A 23,475-nucleotide genomic window follows, 5' to 3' on the forward strand; every position below is an offset into this window, starting at 1 on the left:
CTGCGTCAAGCCTGGAGGAAAAGTATAGAATAAAAACACATCTGGAGGGAGGCCCAGTGACTGTGTAGCTGTAAATGGAGGTGAACTTGAAGGGGCTGGGGGAAGACGCACCATGGCCAGTCTTCAGTGACAGCTAAGTGTTTAAGGCCTCTCCCAGAGTTGGTGGCCAGCCCTGCAGCCTCTTGAGCACCTGGTGTGTTCAGGGAGTGGGAAGGAGGAGCTGGGAAGACCCCGGGGTGGAGGAAGCTGCTAGCCCTGAGTGGGGAGGAGGTAGGGAGATGGGTTAGCGTATCACTCAGTCATGCGGTGTCAGATACCAGACTAAGGTGGGATGTTCAAAAAAGGAAGGACGTCAAGAAATGACTGCCAGGTCTGGGGCAGGTGACGTGTGTACGGAGGGTTAAGGGCTCGGAGATCCATGTGCTGGAGCCTGGGTGACAGGTAGGAGAGTTCCCCTGTGGCTCCCACGTTGCCAGTAGTTCCCCCGCGTGCCAGGTCTTTGTGATAATTTTCAAAACAAATACTTTGTGGTCGAGAGAGCTTGGGAACTCTCAGGATAGTTACAGTGCACATTAACAAAGGTGGAGAAATCTTGAAAAATTTTTACTGTTTAGAAATTTTTTAAAAAGCCCCTCCCAGAAATACTTGACAGTGGAGTGCATGGGCTCATAGCTGTGAAGTCTTGTTGTGCCCAGGAGACCTGATGCGTTCTATACTGAGGTAAAGAAAAGAGCGATTCATGTTTTTAAGAAGTGGTTGTGGTAGGAAATTACAATTAGAACATTATGAATCTTGGGAAATTTCTCTTCTCAAATTAACCTACCAGCCATCCTCGTCCTCCATGATCTCTTTGTTGGCCAGAAAATTCAGGCTCTTGGATGGGGAGGATACAGAATGAGGAGTATGTCATTGGGACATGTCTGAGGCAGTGCTGCTCACAGGACAGGTGTGACCCATCGGTGGGTTGTAAAGTCTGCATTAAAGAAAAAAGGACAGAGTCTCAATCACATGTGTAAGAGGAATGTTGTTTCGTGAAACTCTTGTTTAGATCTCTGTGTATGTAAAAGTTATTTCTCACTGTAAGTCATGATAAAATAAATCGGAGACTTATTTTCTAGAGATGTGGAGCCTGAGAAGGTAAGAAATAGTAGTAACAGTAGCGAAACCTTACTGAGTATTGCTGTGTCCTGGCCACGGTGCTTATTGCTTTACGTGTGGGGTGTCACGGAACGCTTACAGTAGCGCTTGTGCCAGAGATACTGCCCTCATTCCACAGAGTAGGAATGTGATACATGGAGAAGTCAGGTCACTTGCCCATTGTCAAACACCTGGAAAATGGCGAAGTGAGGATTTTCCCTGGGCATTCTGCAGAGGCTTTGCTCTGGACTCTTTCCAGAAAGGGACAACTGAATTCCCTTCTCATCAGAGATGGCTTCTGAGGAAAGGCGTGGCATTTCAGCGGCGCTGTGACGTGTGAGATGTACTCCCCAGGCACGGTGTGGGAAGACAGCATCTTGGCCAGGAAGGTGTGAACACAAGCTCCAAGTGAGAAACGGCTCAGGGTGTTCTGTACGAGTCTTTTCCGTTTGGTTCTTCTGGGGCCTGCGGTAGGAGAAGAGAAGAACAGTATGAACTGGGGAAGATAAACCGGGTCCAAAGTCTGCAGGGCCATGAGTCCCATAGGCAGGGCTTCGATTTTTGGTAAATGGGTTGTTGAGAACCGTGAAATAATTTAAGTAGGAAAGGGGCATGGTGAGATTGTCCGTGTTAGAAAGACAATTCTAGCCCACAGGAGCATATTGGAGGGCGCCTGGGTGGCTCAGTGGGTTGGGCCTCTGCCTTCGGCTCGGGCTGTGATCTCAGGGTCCTGGGATCGAGTTCCGAGTCGGGCTCTCTGCTCGGTGGGGAGCCTGCTTCCTCCTGTCTCTCTCTCTCTCTCTCTCTGCCTGACTCTCTGCGTACTTGTGATCTCTGTTTGTCAAATAAATTAAAAATAAAAAAATTATAAAAAAAAAAAGAGAGAGTGTTTTAGAGACAGAATAGCCTGGAGGCAAACGGGAGGTCCCTGCGGTGTCTGTCTGAGCAGCCGTCTGGGGGAAGGAAGTCATCGGCTCTAACCAACTAGCCTGGATTGTGTGTGTGTGTGTGTGTGTCTGTGTGTGGTTGGTGGCGTCCTCTGCAGCTGTGCGGTTGGAATGGACCCGAATGCACCTGCTCTGTGTGTGTGTGTGTGTGGCGTCGCATCCTCTGCAGCTGTGCGGTTGGAATGGACTCGAACGCACCTGCTGGGTATCTGACCGGAGGATGCTCGGCTTTGCCGTGCTGAGTGCTCACTTGTGTTGCTCCGTTCCTGTTGTTGTTTGAGGGCCTTTGACTCACTCTGGTGACTGAACTACTGAGTTTGTGATTCTCCCTCCAGACAGTGCTTCCAAACAAGGACCCATTGAAGCTATCCAGAAGTCAGTCCGATTGTTTGAAGAAAAGAGGTATCGAGAGATGAGGAGAAAGAATATCATTGGTCAAGTTTGTGACACCCCTAAATCTTACGATAACGTCATGCACGTAGGCTTGAGGAAGGTGACCTTCAAGTGGCAAAGAGGAAACAAAATTGGTAAGGAAATTGAGGAACCTCGATTGAAAATGGCAGTAGTTACACGTCTTTAGGCTAAACCATAGAATTGATCCTTTTCTCTTGTGACATGGCATGTCTTTTGTAGAGGTTCTGTTCTTTAGTTTCTGTAAATAATGTGTCTGTAAAATGTGTTCTAAGAGCAGTACAAAAGGGGATTTTGTAAAGATTTTTTTAAATGGTTCATTAAATTGAATCGTTCTGCTTGATAACTCCAGAAGTTGCCAGTGGAGAACTACGTAAATTTTACCCGTTAGCTCCTATTGATGTTCTTACGGCCTTATTCCTTCCAGCACATTTTGAAGAGAGACCAGGTACAAATAGAGACGGTCTTTCCTAAAACGCTGCCTGTTAATGATTTCCTGGCCAAGTGCCTCTTGCGAAATAACCACCGGAGGATCGTGTGACAGAAGGAGCCTGACCATGTTTCAGACCCTCCCGGCTTTTCAGTGCATCTCTCCGGGGGGTGGGGGGTGTTTAGGTCTGAAGAGGCCAACACAGTTGTAACAAGAGGACTCTGGGAGCCCCCAGAAACTCTCAAGGGTCTGTAGAGCTGTTACGGCAGAAAATACAGAAAAAATCTAGTGCTTTATAAATTTTATCAATTCTTGTTACCCGTCTTAGCCATATATCCCCTGAATGTCCGTCCCCAAAGATGTGTTAGTCAGATCCATTCCCACACATCCCTGGCCGTGCAGCGATGAGGTGTGGTTAGCTGTGGCCGGGCTTCCTCCTGACCCCCAGCCCTGACCTCCCTGAGGGCCGGAAGTGTGCAGAAGTGTGCACCTTCACGCCCCTTCCAGGGTTTGCCAAAGTCACTTCTACTCTAGATTTGTACAGGTAAGGCACAGCCCAGAGATTGCCTTTAGTCATTGGGGAACACTCAGAAACATTTTGGGTCTTGCAGTAGTGGATAAGTGTAGGTCATGTAAATACAGATCCAGACCTGGAGAAGATTATCGTACATCTGAGTGACTTAAAATGGCCTCGCTTTGGTGACTGAGAGCAGTGTGTGTGTTCTGTTCGCAGGGGAGGGGCAGTACGGGAAGGTCTACACCTGCATCAGTGTCGACACTGGCGAGCTGATGGCTATGAAGGAGGTGAGTGATCTGGCCTTGTGGGGGCCTTTTGGTGTGGCAGAGATTTGGGGAAGAAGCTTGTTTTTGAGGCTCTTGGCGCCTAGAGCCAGCTTGGTGTCTCTGTGTTGAGTCGTGAGGCAGATGCCCTGAGATGCCAGAGTAGCCGGGAATCTGACTCCAGGAAGGCGCCAGTGAGGATGCTCGGACCAGGGGCACAGGTAATTCTGCCACCGCACAGCTGTGCCAAGTGCCACACAGAGCGAGGCGAGCAGAGTTAGCCGAAGGCCGAGAGGACCCTGGTAACAGCATCTTAGCAGGGAGCTGGGGAGAAGATACTGTTTGTGATCAGCTTCAGAAATGAATAGTGTCTCTTGGGGCGCCTGGGTGGCTCAGTGGATTAAAGCCTCTGCTTTCAGCTCAGGTCATGATCCCAGGGTCCTGGAGTCGAGCCCCGCATCGGGCTCTCTGCTTCACGGAGAGCCTGCTTTCTCCTCTCTATCCCTGCCTGCCTCTCTGCCTACTTGTGATCTCTGTCTGTCAAATAAATAAAATCTTAAAAGAAAAAAAAAAAAAAAGGAAATGAGTAGCGTCGCAACAGCTGGAGGGAGGATGGGGGCGAGCAGGGGAAACCTGCGGAGGCCCATCAGGGAGACAAATACTGTTGAGGAGACCCTCTGGGCCTCAGCGCAGAGGAGCCCGTGGGGCAAGAGGCCTGAGCCACCATGGCCCTCTCTCTCTGAGCTCCTGCAGTGTTTCTTGTCTTCCGTGCATGGAGAGACACTGCCCACTCTGCCTCTACCTTGCTCCTGATGGGCTGTCAAGTTCTTCTTCCTCTTCTTCTTTTATTTTAAAAGTTTTTGTTTTTTTGTTTTTTTTTTTAAATATTTTATTTATTTATTTGACAGACAGAGATCACAAGTAGGCAGAGAGGCAGGCAGAGAGAGAGAGGAGGAGGAGGCAGGCTCCCTGCTGAGCAGAGAGCCCGATTCGGGGCTCGATCCCAGGACCCTGGGATCATGACCTGAGCCAAAGGCAGAGGCTTTAACCCACTGAGCCACCCAGGTGCCCCTATTTTAAAGGTTTTATTTAGGGCACCTGGGTGGCCCAGTAGGTTAAGCATCTGTGTTCAACTCAGGTCATGATCCTAGGGTCTGGAGATCGCATCCTGATCAGGCTCCCTGCTCAGTGGGGAGCCTGCATCTCCCTTTCCTTCTACCCCTCCCCACCCACCCCTGCTTGTGTGTGTACTCTCTCTCTCAAATAAATACATCTTTTTTAAAAAAGATTTTATTTATTTATTTGAGAGAGAGGGAGCACAATTAGGGGAAGAGAGAGAGAGGGAGAAACAGACTACCCACTGAGCAGGGAGCCAGACACCGGTCTCGATTCCACGACCCTGGGATCGTGACCTGAGTCGAAGGCAGACACTTAACTGGCTGAGCCACCCAGGCGCCCCAGTCATAAACTTTTCTTTTCTAATTTAAATTCAATTAATTAGCATATAATGCATTATTAGTTTGAGAGGTAGAGGTCAGTGACTCATCAGTCTTCTCATTATATCACCCCCCGTGCTCATTATATCACATGCTCTCCTTCATGCCCGTCACCAAGTCACCCCATCCACCCACTCTCCTCCCCTCCAGCGACCCTCAGTTTGTTTCCTGTGATTAAGACTCTCTTATGGGCTGTTTCCCTCACTCATTTTGTCTTGTTTTATTGTTTCCTCTCTTCCCCTATGGATCTGTTTTGTTTCTTAAATTCCACATATGGGTGAGATCATATAATTGTCTTTCTCTGGCTGACTTATTTCACTTGGCATAAATATCTTCTGTTTCCATCCACATTTGTTGCAACTGGCAAGATTACATTTTCTGATGGCTGTGTAATATTCCATTGTGTGTGTGTGTGTGCGCGTGCACGCGTGCGTGTGTATACATCACATCTTTATTCATCAAGTCAAAGGACATCTGGGCTCTTCCCATAGCTTGGCTTTTATGGACATCGCTGCTATAAACATTGGGGTATAGGTGCCCCTTTATAAACTTAAGGGCCCCTTTATAAACTTAAGGGCACAATCATCTCACAGCTTTCTGTCTTCCAGAACCTATATGCTTGTGCTCACTTATTGAATGCTTAATGTTTTTGTGAATTCGGTTTGCGGATTACGAAAATGATCCCGTTAGCTGTTCTCTCATCAAATATTCTAAAGCAGGCATGTTTCATTCACGTGGAAGGACAAGGCAAAGAAAGACTTGAAGTCAGATTACAGGCACACTGACCATAGTCCCGTGGGTCCAGATGACACAGATGTCTGGAGACCCCCTTGTTTCTGGTTTGTGACGGGACCAACGCTGATCAACAGTTTTCTCTTTACAGATTCGATTTCAACCAAATGACCATAAAACTATCAAGGAAACTGCAGACGAATTGAAAATCTTTGAGGGCATCAAACACCCCAACCTGGTTCGGTATTTTGGTGTGGAGCTTCATAGAGTAAGCCAACTTTGATGACACGGTTTTGTCTGAGCAATCAGTAAGGGCACAGTCGGAGTCCTGTTCTACATCGCAGGTCTTCTCATTTCAGAGCACAGTAACTTTGCCTAATTATCAGGAAATCTCCATGAGTTACATCATTTCTGCCTTCTCTCTGAAACTAGAGGAGTTCTTCCTAAAATGTAAGTTGTAGACTGTAGTCGTTAACCCGACATTATAAAGCACTGAAACCCATCCTGCCGATGAGAAGATTCTCCTAAAATGCCCCTTACGCAGCGTATTACTTTTTTCCCCCCATTTTTCACTGATCATGCTGATTTTTCTTTTACGTGTACTAAGGAACTTGTGAAATGAGGAAGTCAAAACTTGAAATTCGATTCCCCCCTTGTGTTTAGAAGTAAATCCTTGGAGGGGAAAGAGGATAACTTGGAGCATCTCCGTGGAGTCTGAACTTCCAGGGGAAGTTGAATAGTGGTGATTTAAATGTTTTCAGAAATAAATTCGTACCTGAAAAGGATGTGTTTCAGTACTTAATAATACATTGGTAGGGACAGCCCTGTTGGTCCCTGTCTGAGATTATATAGCAGACTTAATTTTAGAGGATTATAGAAAATTTATCACCTATGATTTGGAGAAGACACTCTTATCCCGACCAGCTGTATAATTCCAGACAGGAGGCAGGCAGACACCTCTGTGTAGGAGTGAGGAATGACCGTTTTACGAGACAAGTTCAGTGTTGAGGATGATGAGCGTAGCGTACCATTAGAAAGATTCCTTTGGGGCGTGACCGGTGACGTTGTCCAAACTCTTCCCTTTGGTGTACGTGTGAACACAGGCTGCGTCTTCTTTCTCCTGCAGGAAGAAATGTACATCTTCATGGAGTACTGTGACGAGGGGACGTTAGAAGAGGTGTCCAGGCTGGGGCTTCAGGAACATGTCATCAGGCTGTATTCAAAGCAGATCACCGTCGCCATCAATGTCCTCCATGAGCATGGCATAGTTCACCGTGACATCAAAGGTAATCCTCCCTTCACCTGGCTGCCATGGAGCCCGGACTGCGTGCCTCCCCACGGAGTAGATGTTGCCAGGACACTCGATCCCACTCCCACATGTCCTTTCTCTACAAAGAAGTACTGTTACTATGAATGTGCTTCCATAAAGAACCCAGTGTGGACAGGCCGTGTAGGACACACGTCCCCATCCATGAGCAGATGACTCTGTCTTTCTGCGTAACACTGTTTTCAGCGAGGTCTGTTTCTCAAGAAGGAAATTTGCTCTTCCTGTAGGCTGATTTAGCCAACCGTAGATTTACTAAGCCGTCTGATCGGAGCACCCTTGTCTCCGGGTTAAGACTCTGATGTATTTCCATGTGAAGTCTGAAGTGCTTTTCTTTCCGGCATGAGAGGAATAGTCATGCTCGTCTCACAGCTGTCCCTCTGGCATTTGTCCTGACCTTTGTATTTTGGGAAACGGGGGATAATTAAAGTGACAAATTGATTGTTTCTGATGAGCCCTAGACGGTAGGGTTCGACTCTGTCACACAGTCCAAGGCCGGCCTAGACGCATTCGCTCTAGAATTGGCTGGCTTCCAACCAGGCACTAAACCCAGGGCAGGGCTGGATCACAGCAGAACCGGCTTTGGTCTGAGTGTAAGGCTCGGCTCTCCTCCCTCTAGTGGACCCCCCTGAATCCCCCACACCTACCAGCCTTGTTGCCTCCCTGCCTGCCCGTCTACCGCATCGCTCTGCTGCCTGGGATCATTCTGAGCATTTGTTTGATTGGCTCTTTATCGGGCCCCGGCATGGCCTGTTTCCAGGTGTTCTGCCACAGACACCCTGTCTCTGAGCCCTATGACAAAATGGCATCTTCCTGTGTCATCAGCCACGGCCATAAAGGGAATTCGTCAGGGTCCTTGAATCAAGTCCGTTCACTTGTGTCCTTGTATTTTTTACGATTCAGTGTGGCAAGTGTGCATGTGTGGACTACCTCCAGAGCCGTGACGCTCTCACCGCACAGCCAATGGTGGGGACCGTCTCCTCTGGGAGCGCTCAGGCGCTGAGCACTGTCCATCAGATGTAGCTCACTGTGGGGCTCTCTAATTCGAGTGGCTCTCATGCTTTCTGAGAATAGTGCTGTCTGACACATGGTGCCAGAGATGTGTGGTTCCGTCAGAGCGACAATATCTTATAGCCTAGAGCTCCGTGGAGCCGTGAGCAGTGACCCGAGATGCCAGCTAGGGTCTGGGGCACGCGTGCGCAGTGCTTTGAGATATAAGGGGGCTCCGGGGCATCTCCGTTCTCACGGCGCAAAGTCAGCCCGGGGCGGCCGCAGCCAGGCCCGCAGAGAACGGCCGTGTGTGCCCCGCTCTCACTCCACGTTGCTTCCCGTCCCAGGAGCCGCTTGCGTGTTCGCGACTCTGGCCTTCAGACGCGGCCACCGCAGCAGCTGTAGCTTCCGTGTACTTCCCGCAGAAGGGTCCCCCTGCGCTTTCCGCGTTAGAGTGTGTTCAGAACCAGCCGTACGGATGCGAAAATGTCTTTGCCTTGTATTCACGGTCGTGAACAGGGCTTACAGTCTTTCTGTGGTTGTGCTTTGGAAGTCAGGTCTTATAAATCTTTATGCTACTTAGTTTGTGACTCCTGTTCCTGGGAACCGGGGCCGCCGTGTACTGGGAACTCCCTCCGTGTGTCCCCGAGCCCGACGAGCGCCCGTTTGCTTGTTAGGTGCCAACATCTTCCTCACCTCCTCCGGACTCATCAAGCTGGGCGACTTCGGGTGCTCAGTCAAGCTCAAGAACAACGCGCAGACCATGCCGGGCGAAGTGAACAGCACGCTGGGGACAGCAGGTGGGGCCTGGCTTGCTGTGCCTTTGCCGAGGAGACTCATTGCGGTGCGCCTGCTGCCTGGGTTTCCCGGCAGCTCTGTGGCCAGCGCGGCCCAGGGAGGAGCGAGGGCTTCTGAGCGCGGGCGCTTAGCCCTCCCGCCTGCCGGCACGTCGGACGCGCACACTAGCCTCTCCCCCTGGAGTGAGAGGAGGGAGGAAAGGCCTCTGTTTCTCCCCAGAAAGCCTATTTCTGTTGTTCACGTGGGGTTTATTAAAGCAGTTCTAGTCAGAACAGAGCAGTATGTTAAATACAGCAGCATGGGTTGGTTTTTTTAAGAACGTAACCCTTCCATTGTCCAACACTTGTGACAGTTCATGTTTCTCTGGAGGAGGCAGGAAGTTCAGAGCATTGTTGGCACTTTTAAAGGAAAAGGAGTGGCTAGGCACACCCCGAAGTCACTGAGTGTCTTAGCACACGGGACCGTGCTGCCTGTGCAGCCGAGCCCACGCCTGGCAGGCCCCCGCCGGTCTGCTTCATTGTGCTTTAAAAAGGGACACGTCCACGTGGTGATGATTTGTTCGGATTGTTCAGTGTCGTAGAATTTTACATCTTTTGCACGTTAAATTTCTTATTTTATTGTGAATACGGTTTATCTGAAGATGTGCCATTCAAAAAATTGTCCTTTAGATAATAATTCAGTCCCTAAAATGTCCATTCAGAAAATTGATTTGAAAAATGTCTGTTCGTTTCAATGTGTCCTTTTATGTAACCCAGAGAAGGTCCTCTCTGTTCCCTGCACCAAAGCCGTTGTTTCATTTATGTGGAGTATCACAGTGTGAATTTCTGGCTTGGCTCTGTGACTGCGGGCTGCTGTGTCTATAACCCATTCCTATCACCGTGTCTATGACTTTTAAAGCATACATGGCTCCTGAGGTCATCACTCGAGCAAAAGGAGAAGGCCATGGGCGTGCCGCGGACATCTGGAGTCTGGGGTGTGTCGTCATAGAGATGGTGACCGGCAAGGTAAGCAGAGCTCCCTTGGAGGAGAAACCACGGAGGGCGCTTCACGTGAACAGAGCTGTAATTGTGGTTTGATTAGCTATTATAAGCATACCATGGACACACATTCTGCTAATTAGAGAACGAGACTAAATATGAAAGATGTGACCTGTCCATAGAGTAACGTGAAGACAAGTGACAAACTAGGAACCAAATATTTGTGAGATTAACGACTTAGAGAACTTTTAGGCGAGTGAGTAAAAAAAGTTGGAAGCTCAAGTGAAAATGTGGAGAAGCAAGGAGCTCCAGAAAGAAACGGGAGACTAGAAACTTCTGTCCCCAAGAACACTAGCGCGCGAGTGCATCGTCACTCAAGGTTGCCAGACTTGGAGGCGGCTGAGCTGTCCCTCCGTGAGTGCACGGATCAGCAGACGCTGATCCGGACGATGAGCTGAGCCGTCCAGCCAGAGGATGGCGTGGGAGAGCCGTAAACGCACACCGCCAGCGACAGCGGCTCCTCCGAAGCCCCACACACGGGAAGTGTGACTCCAAGCATGTGACGTTCTGGGCAGGGCAGGGGGAGGCAGGAGGACCAGCTGCTGCCAGCGGCCCTGGGACCGGGAGGGAAGGACGGCTGGATGGGGCTCGAGGACGCTCGCGTATCGAGACTGTGCTGTGTGCTTGCACATCTGAAAATTCTGAAAATGTATCTTCTGATGGAAGTACTGCTAAGAAACAACTGTATACAGATATCTAAAGGGGCCTGTGTGTGTGTGTGTGTGTGTAGTGTGTAGTGTGTGTAGTGTGTGTAGTGGCATCATTTATAAAGCAGAAAATGTCAGAAACCTCTCAGGTGTTATTAGTAGGAAAATGTATTCTACCTTGAGGCTGCTGAACAAAGTAGCATTTTATTCTTACGTTTTATGAAATATAAAGTAACCAGAGCTTTGCACTATTAGGATTTAATGTTCGTTATTCAACAAGGTGGCATACTGATGTCCCTAGGAGAGAACTGTGGAGTTTCATATGTTTTGTTGACATTTTTATATCATTTTACATATTACATATTTTACTTGCTCGACGGTGGCTTCTAGATAATTCCGGACAAATAGAACATCCAGATGGGGTCGGCAGACTATACTGAGCAGCTGGCTTTGTAAATAAGGTTTTACTGGCGCTCACTCACACCCATTCCTTCATGTATCTTCTGTGGCGTCAGTCAGGCCGCAAGGGGAGAACTGAGGTGCTGTGGGAGAGGTCATGGGGCCCGCAAGCCTAAAATACTTACGAACTGGCCCTTTAAGTAATACCTTGCTGGCCTCTGGGTGTTTATTAACATGTGATGCCTGAAAAGATTGGGCAGTTTCATTTTTTTATGTCCATGTAATATTAAACCTGCTTTCCCCCCCTTTTTTTAGAGGCCTTGGCACGAATATGAACACAATTTTCAGATTATGTATAAAGTGGGAATGGGGCACAAGCCCCCGATCCCTGAAAGATTAAGCCCCGAAGGAAAGGACTTCCTCTCTCACTGCCTTGAGAGTGAGCCCAGGATGAGGTGGACGGCCAGCCAGCTCCTCGACCATTCCTTCGTCAAGGTTGGGCAGATCCCTGTACCTTTTTCATGTTCGAATGTTTGAGTTCTGTTTGTATCTGGCACCAAAGGACTTTTGGAAACTTAGATACAAAATATCTGTATGTGTATCTGAAATGGAAAAGAGCTAAATGTATTATGCCAGGGAGTTTTGTGTATCTTTTTTTTCCAGAAAATGTTCATTGAGGTTCTCCGCATGATCTGTCCTGGTGTGTTTACGGTACCCGTGGGACTGTCACGTGGAATTTGAAATGGGACTGGGTGAAAGCCATAGTGTCTGCTCCTGGAAGCACAGGGCTTAGTAGTGACGAAGCGCTGTGCTCCGAGCTGGGCCGAGGGTATATACGCTGTGCTGTCGGGCCACCGAGAGGAGCGATCTCACCCAGCCAGGCAGTCTCAGCCGTCGTGGCTTGCTCTGCCATGAGGTGTCTGAGCTGTTCGAGAGGGTGTGCGGAGGCCAGGCAGGGAGGTGTGGGTAGGGCAGGCTAACGAGGGTAAAAAAGTTGACCTGTGTAGAGAGGGATCACAGGACGTGGAAAATGGTCAAAGGCTGCGGAAGTGAGCGGGAGCCCCGTGAAGAAGTTGTACTACGATGATAAGCATGACACGGTTAACTGGGGTTTTAGAAGCAGAGTCGTCAGAAAGGCTCTGATACTGCTAGTGGGCTGGGCAGGGGAGGTCAGGGGCGAGTTACCCATGATATCTGGGGGCTGCAGTGGCCACGGACTGAATAGCTGATGGGATGAGAAAGGCGAGTGAGGGGGGCGGTCTAGGACCACTCCCAGGCCCCCGCTAGGGTCCCCAAGAGAGCCCGGTGGCCTGGCAGGGTGCAGAGGCAGCTGGCTGAGGGCCGGGTCAGGGAGGCGGGGGTGTCCTCTTTGGTAGATAACGGTTGAGGCGTGTTTGGAACGTCTGCTTTGGGTGGAATTCCAGACGCATGTGTAGGTGACGTGGGCCCACACCTGGGACTGAGCGGGGCTCGGATGTGGATCAGGCAGATGGATCATTGCCGGGAGAGTACTTCCAGGAGAAGCGCGCTGAGAATGGAACCCTGGGCCAAGCAGCGCTGCAAGGGCGCTGCTGGGGAGCCCCTGCTGGAGGGGGGGCAGGTGCAGGAAAGCGGGGGGAGTGCAGGTAAGGGACGAGTGACTGGATTTGCTACGTAGATATTAGGGATTGGTGGTTAAAAACACACTCCGTTCTTTGTCGAGGCGGTTTGGGTCGGTCGGTAGTGTACAGATGCATTCTGCAAAGTGCTCTCAGGGGCTGGTTGGCAGACGTCCCAGGGTGCGCGAGTGGAGCCTCCCGTCCCTGCAGGCTTCCAGCCGGGGTCCTCGCGGCAGCGGCGGCCACGGCTTGCCTGTGAGCCACACGCCTGCCACGGATTGGCCTCAGCTCTCTCCTGCCTCTCCTGCAGGTCTGCACAGATGAAGAATGAAGCTAACCGGTCCGCGGCCTGGTAATGTGTGCTCGGAGAACTCTCGTAATCACTACTGTATGTAATATTTACATAAAGACTGTGCTGAGCAGTATAAGCCTTTTTAACCTTCCAAGACTGAAGACTGCACAGGTGACAAGCGTCACTTCTCCTGCTGCTCCTGTTTGTTTGATGTGGCCCGGGGCCCTTCCGAGTGACGGTGTCCGCGAGGTAAAGAAGCTGCATGTTAAGTGCCATGACTACTGTACACGGACCATCGCCCCTGTCACCTGCTTCTCGTGGGACCGAGAATCGTGACATCAGTGTAGGATTTTGACCTTCCTGGGTTCAAAAGCAGCTGTAGTATTATCAGGTGTCCCGGGCCTTGTTGTTAAACTCTTGTTTGTCGAGTGCACTGACTGTGAAACCTTACCTTTTTGTTGTTGTTGGCAAGCCACAGGTTTGTTATGCAAAGGCTGATTAATGAAATTTAAGAAAAAGGTTCTTTTTTCAATAAATGGTTTATTTTAGGAAAGCTCAGTTATATTGTCTTTTACTGGTTATCAGCTTCAGAGCCAACACGTTATCTGAGACCGAGGTCTGTCCCTTTCCTTCACGTGTTCCTGTATAGAGGGGGGTGCGACCGGACGTGCTAGAGCTGAGCCCTGGGTCCCCGGTTGGGAGCCCTGCAGGGTCTGGGGTCTCCTCACTGAGAAGCCGAAGGGCTAAAGGAAATGCCACTGCGGATGCCAGAGGCCCCCTTAGATTCTCTTACGAGCCCCAGGCAGTGGAGGTCCAAGGAGAGTGGAGGCCTCGTTACCGTGCACTGAAGGCTCTGGACCTTTAAACCAAGATGTGTCAGTGTCAAGTGCTGCTGAATGACGTCTTGACAAGAAAGCATCTTTTTCAGAATGTCAGCATTTCAGCAGTTTTCCAGAATAGCCCGAAGTAATGTCATTGATAGTTTCTTCATCTTCTTTTCACGATTACATTGTTAAAAGTTTGACCTTGCAGCTTCCCAGCCTCTTCTGAGAAGCTCCCAGCCTCACTCCTGACCCCTAGCAGCTGCCTCAAGGCCAGGAATCTCTTGGGCATGACGCGCTCACTTTCCTTCCAGGACACTAGATCTTCTCCGAGAGGTGAAGAATTGTGTAGACGCTGAGAATTTGGTTAAGGTCTCTGTCCTTTCACGCAGCTTTCCGAGGTGTGACGCGCACGGTCTTGGACGCGTGCGGTTCAGTGACTGTCTGCGTAGCTGTGCAGCCGTGCTTTCCGGTCTGCCTGAGAGCATCCCGCCAGAGGGAAGCCCCGTTTCCCTCTGCGGTCAGCCCCCACCCCTGCCCCTGGCCTCAGGCAACCCCTGAGCCACCTCTGTCTCTATTTTCGGCTGTTCTGCACATTTCATCTAAGTAGAACTTTACCATATGTGGTCTCTGCTGTCCGGCATCTTTCACGCTGCGCGGTGTTTCTGAGGTCTGTCCGCGTAGGAGCGCGCGTCCGGATTGATTCCTTTGTGTTGCCGACCGCGCCAGCGTGCAGAGATGCTACATATTTTATTTCTTCATTTCCTAGTTCTGTTGTTTATGACGAATCGTGCTGCTCTGAGCGTTTATGCAAGGTCTGCAGACAGACATTTCGTCTCTCTCGGGAGTGGGACTTCTGGGTCACAGGGCAAATCCACGTTCCGTATTTTAAGAACCTGCCAAATGGTTTCCAGTGGCTGCTCAGTTCCACATTCCCAGCAGGGCCGTGTGAGGGCTCCTACCCTTGCGTGGCCGCCCCCGGGACGCACTTCTGCCTTTTTGATGATGGCCACCCTGTGGGGACGGTAGTTCTCGGTGGTTCTGGTCTGCCTTTCGCTCCTGGTGCTGAGCATCGTCTCTTGTGTGTGTCGGCCGTTCTTCTGGTGAGACGTCTGTTCCAGTCTGCTCCCGTCTTTTAATTGGGTTATTTGTCTTATTGAATTAAGAGAGACTTTTATACGTTTCGGGTACAAGTCCTTTACCAGAGATACGAGCTACAGCAGTTTTGTCTCTCAGTCTGTGTTTTGTCCTTTCACTTTCTTAAGGGTGTGTTTCGAAGCACAGGAAGTTTTTAATTTTGAAGTCTTGCTTATTAACTTTTTCTTTACCGCATATGCTATCTAAGAAGTCCTTACCAGACCCAAGGTCATGAAGATTTACGCTTATTTCCTTATCAGCTCTTACATTTGGATTCATCATCTATTTTTAGTTAATTTTTGTGTACGAGCTCGATAGGGTTCACTGTGCACTTCAAGTAACTCATTCCCTAACTTCAGCTGTGAACAAGACAACAACAGTGTGAGTTGCTGCCCCAACCCCGACTGTCCCTGTCATCCGCAGGCGGCTTATGGAGCCTTTGCCTTTTTGCCTCAGATGCGCTTAGCTAGTGCGTTATTGATGCTGGCCCATTCTGGCAGGGAATGGGGTTCTGCAGTTTTGTGATGTTATTTTGTAGAAACTTCAAAAGTCTGCGCCTCGCTGTGCTAGTTTACCAGCTATGTCAATGTTCTCCACCGCTTTCCTTCCTCCTCATTTGCAGACACAGAGATGGAATGGCACCCTGAAACTCCATTGGTGCCTTTTCCTAATTCCCCGAAACGTTTGGGAACGATCTGGCTAAAGACTACAGACTTTAAGAAAGAGTGCAATTGGTGTCTTTTAATTTACTTTTCAAATTCAAAGGGATTATTACTCAGGAATCCTAACTTTGTACTGCTTCTTCCCTTAAAATTCAACTGAACAGAGATGCCAGAAATTTCAAAAATACCTAGTTCCTTCAACATGTAAATCAAGACTATGCTTTTGTTAAAAAAAAAAGTTAAAGGTAAAAATTATAGGAGTCTTCCTCAGTGGAACACTTTACTCACATAGGCCTAGGAAATTTTTCTAGATACTGAAAAGATCTAGGGTGCTTAATAAATGCTTTTCAAACAATTCAGAACCTTCCTATTAAAACAGGACAAACTCTGCAGGGGCTGTGGACTGCCTGGTTTGGAACTGCTTATCCTTCCCCGGAGAAAAGCTTTGCTTTTGTCACGGCTAACTCTGGAACTTGGACGTACTGACCATGTACAGCGTTCTGACCAGCTGCCAATGTTCAGTGCTTCATTGCACTTAAGAAAAGGTCTTATTTGTACTTTAGGAAAGGGCATCAAGAGAAGACAGGGGCAGCCCAGTTATTGAAGCGCCCGAGTCGGTGCTCGGTTCCCCCCGCCAGCCTCCCCCAGTGCCCGGTGCCCAGCCCTGCCCTGTGGCCACGCCAGTCAGAGGAGGAGACACACGCTGACCACGGAGGAGAAGTTTCTGATACTCTTCGCCGATGCAGTACCTGTCGGAGACAACGGCTGCAAGTGGTTTAGCATGTCATGGGTCGAGGGAAATGGAATAAGTGCTTGGGCCTCCCCCATCCCCTTGAGTCCGCAGCGCCTCTATGTGAGGACTGTGAGCCTGGCACATCGGAAGGGATTGTTTTCGTGTACGTTCATGGGAACTCTGGAGGCAGGGCTGCGGGAGCGCGTTAGAGATAGGGATACTCGTTCGTGCCCGGGTGACAGGTCAGGCTCGGGGCCGACCCAGCCTTCCCCCGGGCGCCTCTCAGAGGACAGAGGGGTTGGCCCTGAACAGGGGCTTGCCCTTGGGTCTACCATGTTGATCAGGGAAGTGAGTTGAGCCTCATTCATCCTGGCCAAAAAAAAAAAAAATTTGTTTTAAAAACGTTTTCTGATGAAATCTCTGAAGACAGTTTTAGGAAATCACCTGACTCCGACACAGCCAGCTGGGTATGTTGGGTATCTCTGCGGCTGGGAAAGAGTCCGCACATGAGGGAGCTTCCGTGGCCGGCGTTCCCGAGGGACTCCCTGGCAAAGGCCGTACACGACCGTGAGTCTTGACCCCGGGGGCAGGGGCTGCTCCGCAGGCCATTGTGTCAAGGCGGACTCACTTGTCTGAAGAGCCACTGACCTGTCTCCCCATTTCACAAAGGCAGCAGCTACCGACCACCTCGCACAGGCGGGGAGGAAGGACGGCCTCGTGTCACGGCGCTGAGCCCACGGGGAAGAGCCAGCTCTCGCCGCCAAACCTGGGCGCCCTTTCCCCGCCGAGGCAGCCCCCGTGCCTCATTCCGGCTGGAGACTTTCGAACCGTGTCATTCAGGGGAAGAGCGTTTATTAGAACGAGAGTGGGGCTGTCAACCCGCTGGCGCTGCGCCGTGGGACGTGGGCAGCACCTGTCAGCGTCGCACTGGACGCCTCACGTCATTCTCCACGAGCAGAGTGTGAGCCCTGGTTCGGCGAAGGCCGAGACACGCTTGCTGAAGGGGGAAGCTCGGCCGCCTAACGGGGCGGCCTGCGGGCCCGCGGCCCGTGAACCGAGACTCACCTTGGCCAGCCTGCCACAGCCGGCCGCAGACATGGGCCGCAGACACGGTCCCAGGCCCCGCGGTCTTTCCAGCACAAGCTACGCTCACGCGGCACCAATACTCCGTCCGTGCTGGCTTGGGAAACCGGCGGGCCCTGGGCTATTTGTTCTTCACACTGGAGCCCAGCAAATACATGGACGGTCTGCCCAGTGCTCTGGGGCAAGCTGGATGTAGCCTTGTTGAGCAGAGAACAGGTGCCCTGCAGAATTTTCACGTTGGTCGGTGTTTACGAGTAGGTTATAAAGCCTCTGTCAAGCCCAGTCTGTCCTGCACGGGGGCCAGCCGGACCACGGTTTGGCTCCACCAGGAGGGGACCCAGAAGCTGACAGGGTCCCTTCTGGTGACGGGCAGGCCATCCCTTCCTTCGTCACCCTTCCCGGCTGATTATGGTTGGATTTTACATCTGAATCACTGTTGTTCAGGTCCACTTACAGGTCTATTAGGAAAAGATGGATGTGTTTAATTTTTAAACGCCAGCGGCTACTTGTACAGAGTTTTGCATGCGTTTATTTAGAGAACAAAGCGGTCGAGAGAGAACTGCAGTCCTACTGTGTGATCATAGGAGGAAGGTGGTGTTCTCTCAGGAAAAAAGTGGGCAACAGGTGAGACCAGCTGACAGAGCGCGTTAGTTCGTCCTCCGCGGTCACTCCTCGCTCAGCAGTCACCGAATCGGTCTGCTTCCCCAGCTGCCAGCTGCATTTTGGATGCCTGGTGATTTTAGTAAAGAAGGTCACGCTGGGGGCTTGGTTTCCTGGAAGTGCCTCAGACTCCCTGTATCGAAGCTGCAGGGAAGTCTGGAGAGTGGCCATCGCTGTCCAGAGTGCAGGAAAACTACTTTTCCCGGCTACGTTGGAGCTCAGAGCGGGCTCTGAGCAGGGCTGCCCCAAGCTACCATGAGATGACAGTGTGAGGACACAGAGCTCTCCATCCATGATGGACCGCTAGGGACTAGCACTCACTACAGGTGGCTTAACCTCCGTGGGGTTTTAACTCTGTGAGACCTGTGCCCACGTTCGGGGATCCAGGGTTGGGCCTTTCTGGGGCGCCATGCTCATCTCTGCAGCAGGGCAGAAGGAAAGCCAGCTCCCTGTGACTCCTAACAAAAGGCTTCTTCGTGGGAAGGCCAAGTAGCTGAGAAGATGACTGATCTGTCCCCAGACTACCACATTCTCCTGCTACCCGAGGCCCGGGTGAAAAGGAGTGCAGAGGAGTTCTTTCCCAGGGCAGTATTTTGCCTGCCTTCCTCGGCCCCGGCCCCACAGCGCTGGTCAGCGGCCTGCCTCTGCTCACGTGTTCTGTTGTAGGGCGAAGGCGGTATATGTTACTAGCACTCAATCACTCTATTCATGGGGCGAGAACAGAAGAAGGACATGTTCTTGGACACCTCAGGGTCGTTTCTGAGCATTTTGCAAAGTAGCAACACGGAGGCAGCTTTCTAATGTCTCCTTCCTTCTGTGTTTAGTGCTTTCGGATTCTTAACGTGTGTTCACATATATGGCCTCGTTTTTACCCTTGAAACAACCCAGGAGGCAGGTATGGTCACCCTCACTTTGCAAATGGGGAAACTGGGACTCGAGGTGGGATGGCTCACCCAAGGTCGAGTGCCAGGAGGGGGGCCCGCACAGCTGCATGCAGGACTGACCCCTGACCGCCTTACTCAGCTCTGCTGTGGTACGAGGAGTCCCCGCGTAGAGCGGCCCCCACCTCCGGGTGCAGGTGGGCACACGGGGACATGAATACAGACGCCTGAGCTGCGCCCACGGCCTGACGCAGGGTGAGCAAATGCGGGGGCTCATCAGCTCTGCTCTCGAGGGGGCTTGCAAATGTCAGCTCGGGCTCTGGCCTCACCGGAACTCCCTTCCGAAGGGAGAATCTCAGCCAGAATCCATTTCTCTCTCCGTTTCTGCAGTTCCTGACAACGAGGGTGCTTCTCTTGGGCGCTCTCCTTGGCTCACCTAGTTCCATTGTGCTTGGTAAACACTTGGTGAGTAAAGGAGTAAACCGTGAAAAACAGGATTCGGAATAGCTTATGCCCACCTTTTGGGTGGAACCGTCTCTCCCTTCTTCTATCTGCACAGCAAGCAAGAGCTCTGTGCCAGCCGCGTGCGGCTGTGCACGGGGGAGAGCCTTCTGCTTACCTCGTGCTCCGAAATCCCCACCTTTGTGAGCACCATCAGCGCGTGGCCTGGGAGGACGGAGTGTCCCATGGCTAAATGCTCTTCGCCGGAGACGTCACTGCGGGTCTCGCACGTTGTGCACGTGACCTGAGGACTGGCAGCACTTCACGGAGGTCGTGCGTGTGGCTGTGACTCCAGAGAACGCCTGGCGTGTCAAGGGGCAGCCCTCCCTCGTGGTGTGAGAGTCTGGGCTTCCGGAAGAAAAGCAGACGCCCAGGGGAGCCGCGTACCCCGGTGTTTGCTGCAGCCGACCCTTGGCTCCTGCACGGTGTTCGCAAAAAGTGCTCCTGGACTGGTCTCTGCCTGCTGACTGAGATGAGCTGCGCACGTGAGGTCATTTCTGTAACGGCTGCCAGAGGCCCCTGCTCTGTTTTTCCGCTCAGCTTCTTCAGAATCGGCCACCTCCTCAAGACGCGGGCCGGGTAGACCCCGTTGCAGGCAGATCGGAAAACCCAAGGCTGCCTTACGGCCTCTCACTGTGTTCCCCAGATGTGCTCAGCTCGTCCCCCAGCACCTGCCGTCCCCTTCAACCACCTCCCCGCCCGGTGCCTGCACCTGTGTCAGCGGCCAGGAGGGCCCCCTCCAGCTGCCCCTGCGTGCTGAGTCCATCCCACTACCCCCCAGGCAGTGCTGTTGGGTCATTGCCGTCTGGAACCCCAGAACCACGGCAGAGGGTGGAGTGTGGGCGCGGAGCAGTCTGTGGAAACACATAGCACAGGGAGCCAAACACTTTAATGGTTTTTTGGAGGCATAATTTAGTCATCTTACCTAAAGCGCCTTTCACTCTTTTGCAATCCAGTACAGAAAACTCAGCACCGAAGAATGAAGGGGAACCCTCCGTTCCCCGTCCCTGCCCTCCCCCTGTGCCTCAGATCCCCTCTGAATGATGATAGAATAAGGCTCACACTCAGCCGCACACCATTCTCACTTAGATGTATCTTCTCCCTTACACTCACTCGCATACAGTCACACAAACACACACACACATGCTCACACGAAAAGAAAATCAAAACCCACTAAAGCATTATGGGGGGACAAAAGATTTAAGAACATCTTCCTCCCCATCTGGCATCGAGACAAAACGCCCTGCCTTCCCAGCAGGGGCTCACTCCGCTTCGTCCCCGGGTCCCACTAAGGATGGCTGGCAGCGTCCACCAGTCCCCAAGGGCCCCTCTGGGCGCTAATGTGTCTGGGGTCAGTCGCTCCGTTTCTGCTTGCTGTCGATGTTGCCGTAGGCAGAGCCCTTGTCGATTTCGGTCACACCAATCATCCATCGAACTCCCATAGAAGCTGCAGAAATGGGAAGAAATGGGAAGCACAGGCGTTAGGAGGAGCCCACGGGGGACCCCAGAGTGATCTGCGGGAAGAATGCTGAGATGCCAGCTGTCTGCAGACCCCAAGCAGCAGCCGAGATCTTGCCGGCTAATTTGGGGCCCCTGCATGATCCCACTGTAGTTCTCCTGGAGCACGGGTGCCGGACTAAGTGACATTAAAACAGTGCGGCTGTTCTGGGGGTGGGTTAATCCCTCTGCGCATCAAGGACACTAAGCCTCCACCGAAGCTTACCGAATTCCTCTGCCACGCTGGCCTCCAAGACAAAGAGGATTCTTTTGCCAGCACAGGGCAGGAACTTACAAAACACCCGGCAGCGAAGCTGAGTGACCGACCAGGAGCATGGAGAGCGCAAGAGCCCGGGCGTCTCCTTAGTGCCCGGCTCTGCTCTCGGGATAAGAATCAGAGCAGTGAACGGGGAAAAGCCCCTGCCTTCAGGTGGGATCAGCCCAAACAGAAAGCACGAAAGACCCTCATGAATGCCCAGCGGAGCCACCAGGAAGCTGGACAGCAGGGCCGCGGTCACACACTGCAGTCAGAGATGGCAGACTTGGTGAGCTCCTTCAGGGCAGGGAGCACGTCCGAGCCCCCTGAGGAGCCCGGCACCAAGCACGTATCACACATTTCAGAACGCATAAATGACTGAGATGCCAGCAGGGCTGGCAGTGAAATGGGCTGCCTCTCCCAGGGGGTCCTGCCAAGTTTGCCTCTGGCTGCCGCACCTCAAAGACCAGCGACAGTGTGCAGGGAACCCTGGGGCTATGAAGAAATCAGAGGAGTCTGCAGCCCCCTGGCCAATGAAGCCAGTATGGGTTCATGCAAAAGTGCTCCCAGGCCGCTCTGTTCAATGTTGCGTGTGGCAGCCAACTTCTAGAAGCACACGCTCTTCCCCAGAGGGGCTGGGACCTGCTCTGAATGGCCAGGGGCCTTTGCCCGTTGCTGCTGGGCTCCAGGAAGGTTTTCCTGGGGAGGAGGAAGGGATGAGGACCGTGAGCGGCACTGTCCGCAGAGCTCGCGTTCGGGGAGGGCCTCTGGGTGTGTTTGACCGTGAGGCCTGCAGGCTAGTTTTCCCGGTGCGTCTGCAGGCTGTGCCTTGGGTTCCGAGGGCTGCGACGGCTAGGGTGAGTTTACCCCCGGTTCTGCCTCCAGCTGTCCCCCCATCAGATGCTCCTCCCGGCAGCATGGCTGGCGCGGGCCTCCTGCTCTCTACTCACCCACAAAGAAGACGAGGACGAAGCTGGCCAGGGTGAGGGAGGACCCGCTGCTGACCATGTTGACGAGGAACCGGAAGAAAGGGTAGAGCAGGAGGGAGGCCCAGAACAACCAGTTGAGGAGCGTCCAGGGCCGCCGGGGGGGCACCATGGCTGTCTCCGGGAAGGTGCCCGTCCTGTGGTACTCCTCCTGGAAGGCATCCTGCGGACAGAGAGGCGACCCTGAGGCACTTTGCTCATGCATGACCCCGTGTTTGTGCAGGCCCTTCCCGAGGCACCGGGGCGGGGGGAGGCAACGTGAGCTGAGCAGAACCGGGGGCTCCATCACAGGCGCCTGATGTGCCTTCCCAATACCGAACTTGGCTGTCCCCTCCCCACAGTGACACGGCCCGGTCACTAGCCCAGGCGTGGCAGCTTGAGCTTCGGTGCCAGGCCAGCCCAGTTCCATCCTGGTCTGCTCCTCGGTGCTCACCTGCCTCCGGCCGGGTGGCCGGCCTCTGAGGCCCAGCTCTGGTCGCCCAGATGCAGAACTGCCCGCGCCCGCAACGGCCGGTGGAGAACGGAGACACGGAGCCTGGCTTTGCTGAACGCCCAGAACACGCTAGAACCCGGAGCCTCGGGCAGAGCCACGGGCTCACCTCTTGCACCTAAGCCACGACGGCACGGCCTGCCCAGCGGCTCTGTGTAGTACTGCCGAGACCCCCGTCCTGTCTCCTCTGGTGCCCGACCTGAGGCGGAATACAGGAGCCCCCTTGGTGGTGGGCTCCGGGGACGCCCGCGCCTGTGATGACCACGTGCGAGGTTTCATTCCTCGATGAGGTGCAGAAAGAGCCAAGCACGGACACGGCGGAGCTAACAAAATACTGTGACCGAGGGCGTGTGAACGTGGCCCCCTTCCCGGCGACGCGATGGGGGAGTGAGGGGTGGGGTCTTGGCGCCCCGAGGCTGCCCGTGACCTGACAGCTGGACCGTCCATGGCCGCAGCTAACAGCCCATGGATGAGGGGACCACTGGTCCCCAAGTGTGTGTGTGTGTGTGTGTGTGTGACCAATGAGCCTGCGGGGGTCTCGGGCGGGCACGGGGTGCACCAGGGACCCCCAAGGCCGGGCCTATGTAGTGAGCGCCATCCAGCTGCTCTCGGGAGAACCCAGGCGCTGCTTGGCGACCCTGGGAAAGAGGGACACTGCGGGGCCAGGCGGCAGGCAATGGGGGCAGAGGGACCCGTCCCTGGGTACCGTGTGGACACGAGGGCCAGCAACTGGCAGCCACGGGGAGTCTG

The 23,475-nt window shown here is 52.6% G+C and overlaps 2 protein-coding genes across 4 annotated transcripts in view; one reads left to right on the forward strand and one right to left on the reverse strand.

Moving 5' to 3' along the window:
- MAP3K4 (mitogen-activated protein kinase kinase kinase 4) overlaps positions 1 to 13,576 on the forward strand; it is an 83,565-nt gene extending 69,989 nt beyond the window's left edge. The window contains exons 20-27 of one of the 3 annotated variants that reach the window (XM_032837259.1): positions 2,420 to 2,611; positions 3,659 to 3,729; positions 6,085 to 6,201; positions 7,060 to 7,219; positions 8,925 to 9,047; positions 9,943 to 10,049; positions 11,444 to 11,623; positions 13,037 to 13,576. In XM_032837259.1, the coding sequence (XP_032693150.1) occupies positions 2,420 to 2,611; positions 3,659 to 3,729; positions 6,085 to 6,201; positions 7,060 to 7,219; positions 8,925 to 9,047; positions 9,943 to 10,049; positions 11,444 to 11,623; positions 13,037 to 13,057 (971 nt within the window). In that variant the 3' untranslated portion in view covers positions 13,058 to 13,576. Of the gene's footprint in view, positions 1 to 2,419; positions 2,612 to 3,658; positions 3,730 to 6,084; positions 6,202 to 7,059; positions 7,220 to 8,924; positions 9,048 to 9,942; positions 10,050 to 11,443; positions 11,783 to 13,036 lie in introns of those variants that run through there. The other 2 variants (XM_032837258.1, XM_032837260.1) reach the window with 2 other exon arrangements.
- A 6,789-nt stretch (positions 13,577 to 20,365) lies between these two features.
- The window catches only part of AGPAT4 (1-acylglycerol-3-phosphate O-acyltransferase 4), a 66,051-nt gene continuing 62,941 nt past the window's right edge, over positions 20,366 to 23,475 (reverse strand). The window contains exons 10-11 of the mRNA XM_032837243.1: positions 22,200 to 22,398; positions 20,366 to 20,943 (exon numbers count right to left, since the gene is read on the reverse strand). Coding sequence (XP_032693134.1) covers positions 20,849 to 20,943; positions 22,200 to 22,398 — 294 coding nt within the window. The 3' untranslated portion in view covers positions 20,366 to 20,848. The remainder of the gene's footprint in view (positions 20,944 to 22,199; positions 22,399 to 23,475) is intronic.

The sequence above is a fragment of the Lontra canadensis genome, unplaced genomic scaffold, assembly GCF_010015895.1.
Source record: "Lontra canadensis isolate GAN:19392208 unplaced genomic scaffold, GSC_riverotter_1.0 scaffold97, whole genome shotgun sequence".
Classification (NCBI taxonomy): Eukaryota; Metazoa; Chordata; class Mammalia; order Carnivora; family Mustelidae; genus Lontra; species Lontra canadensis.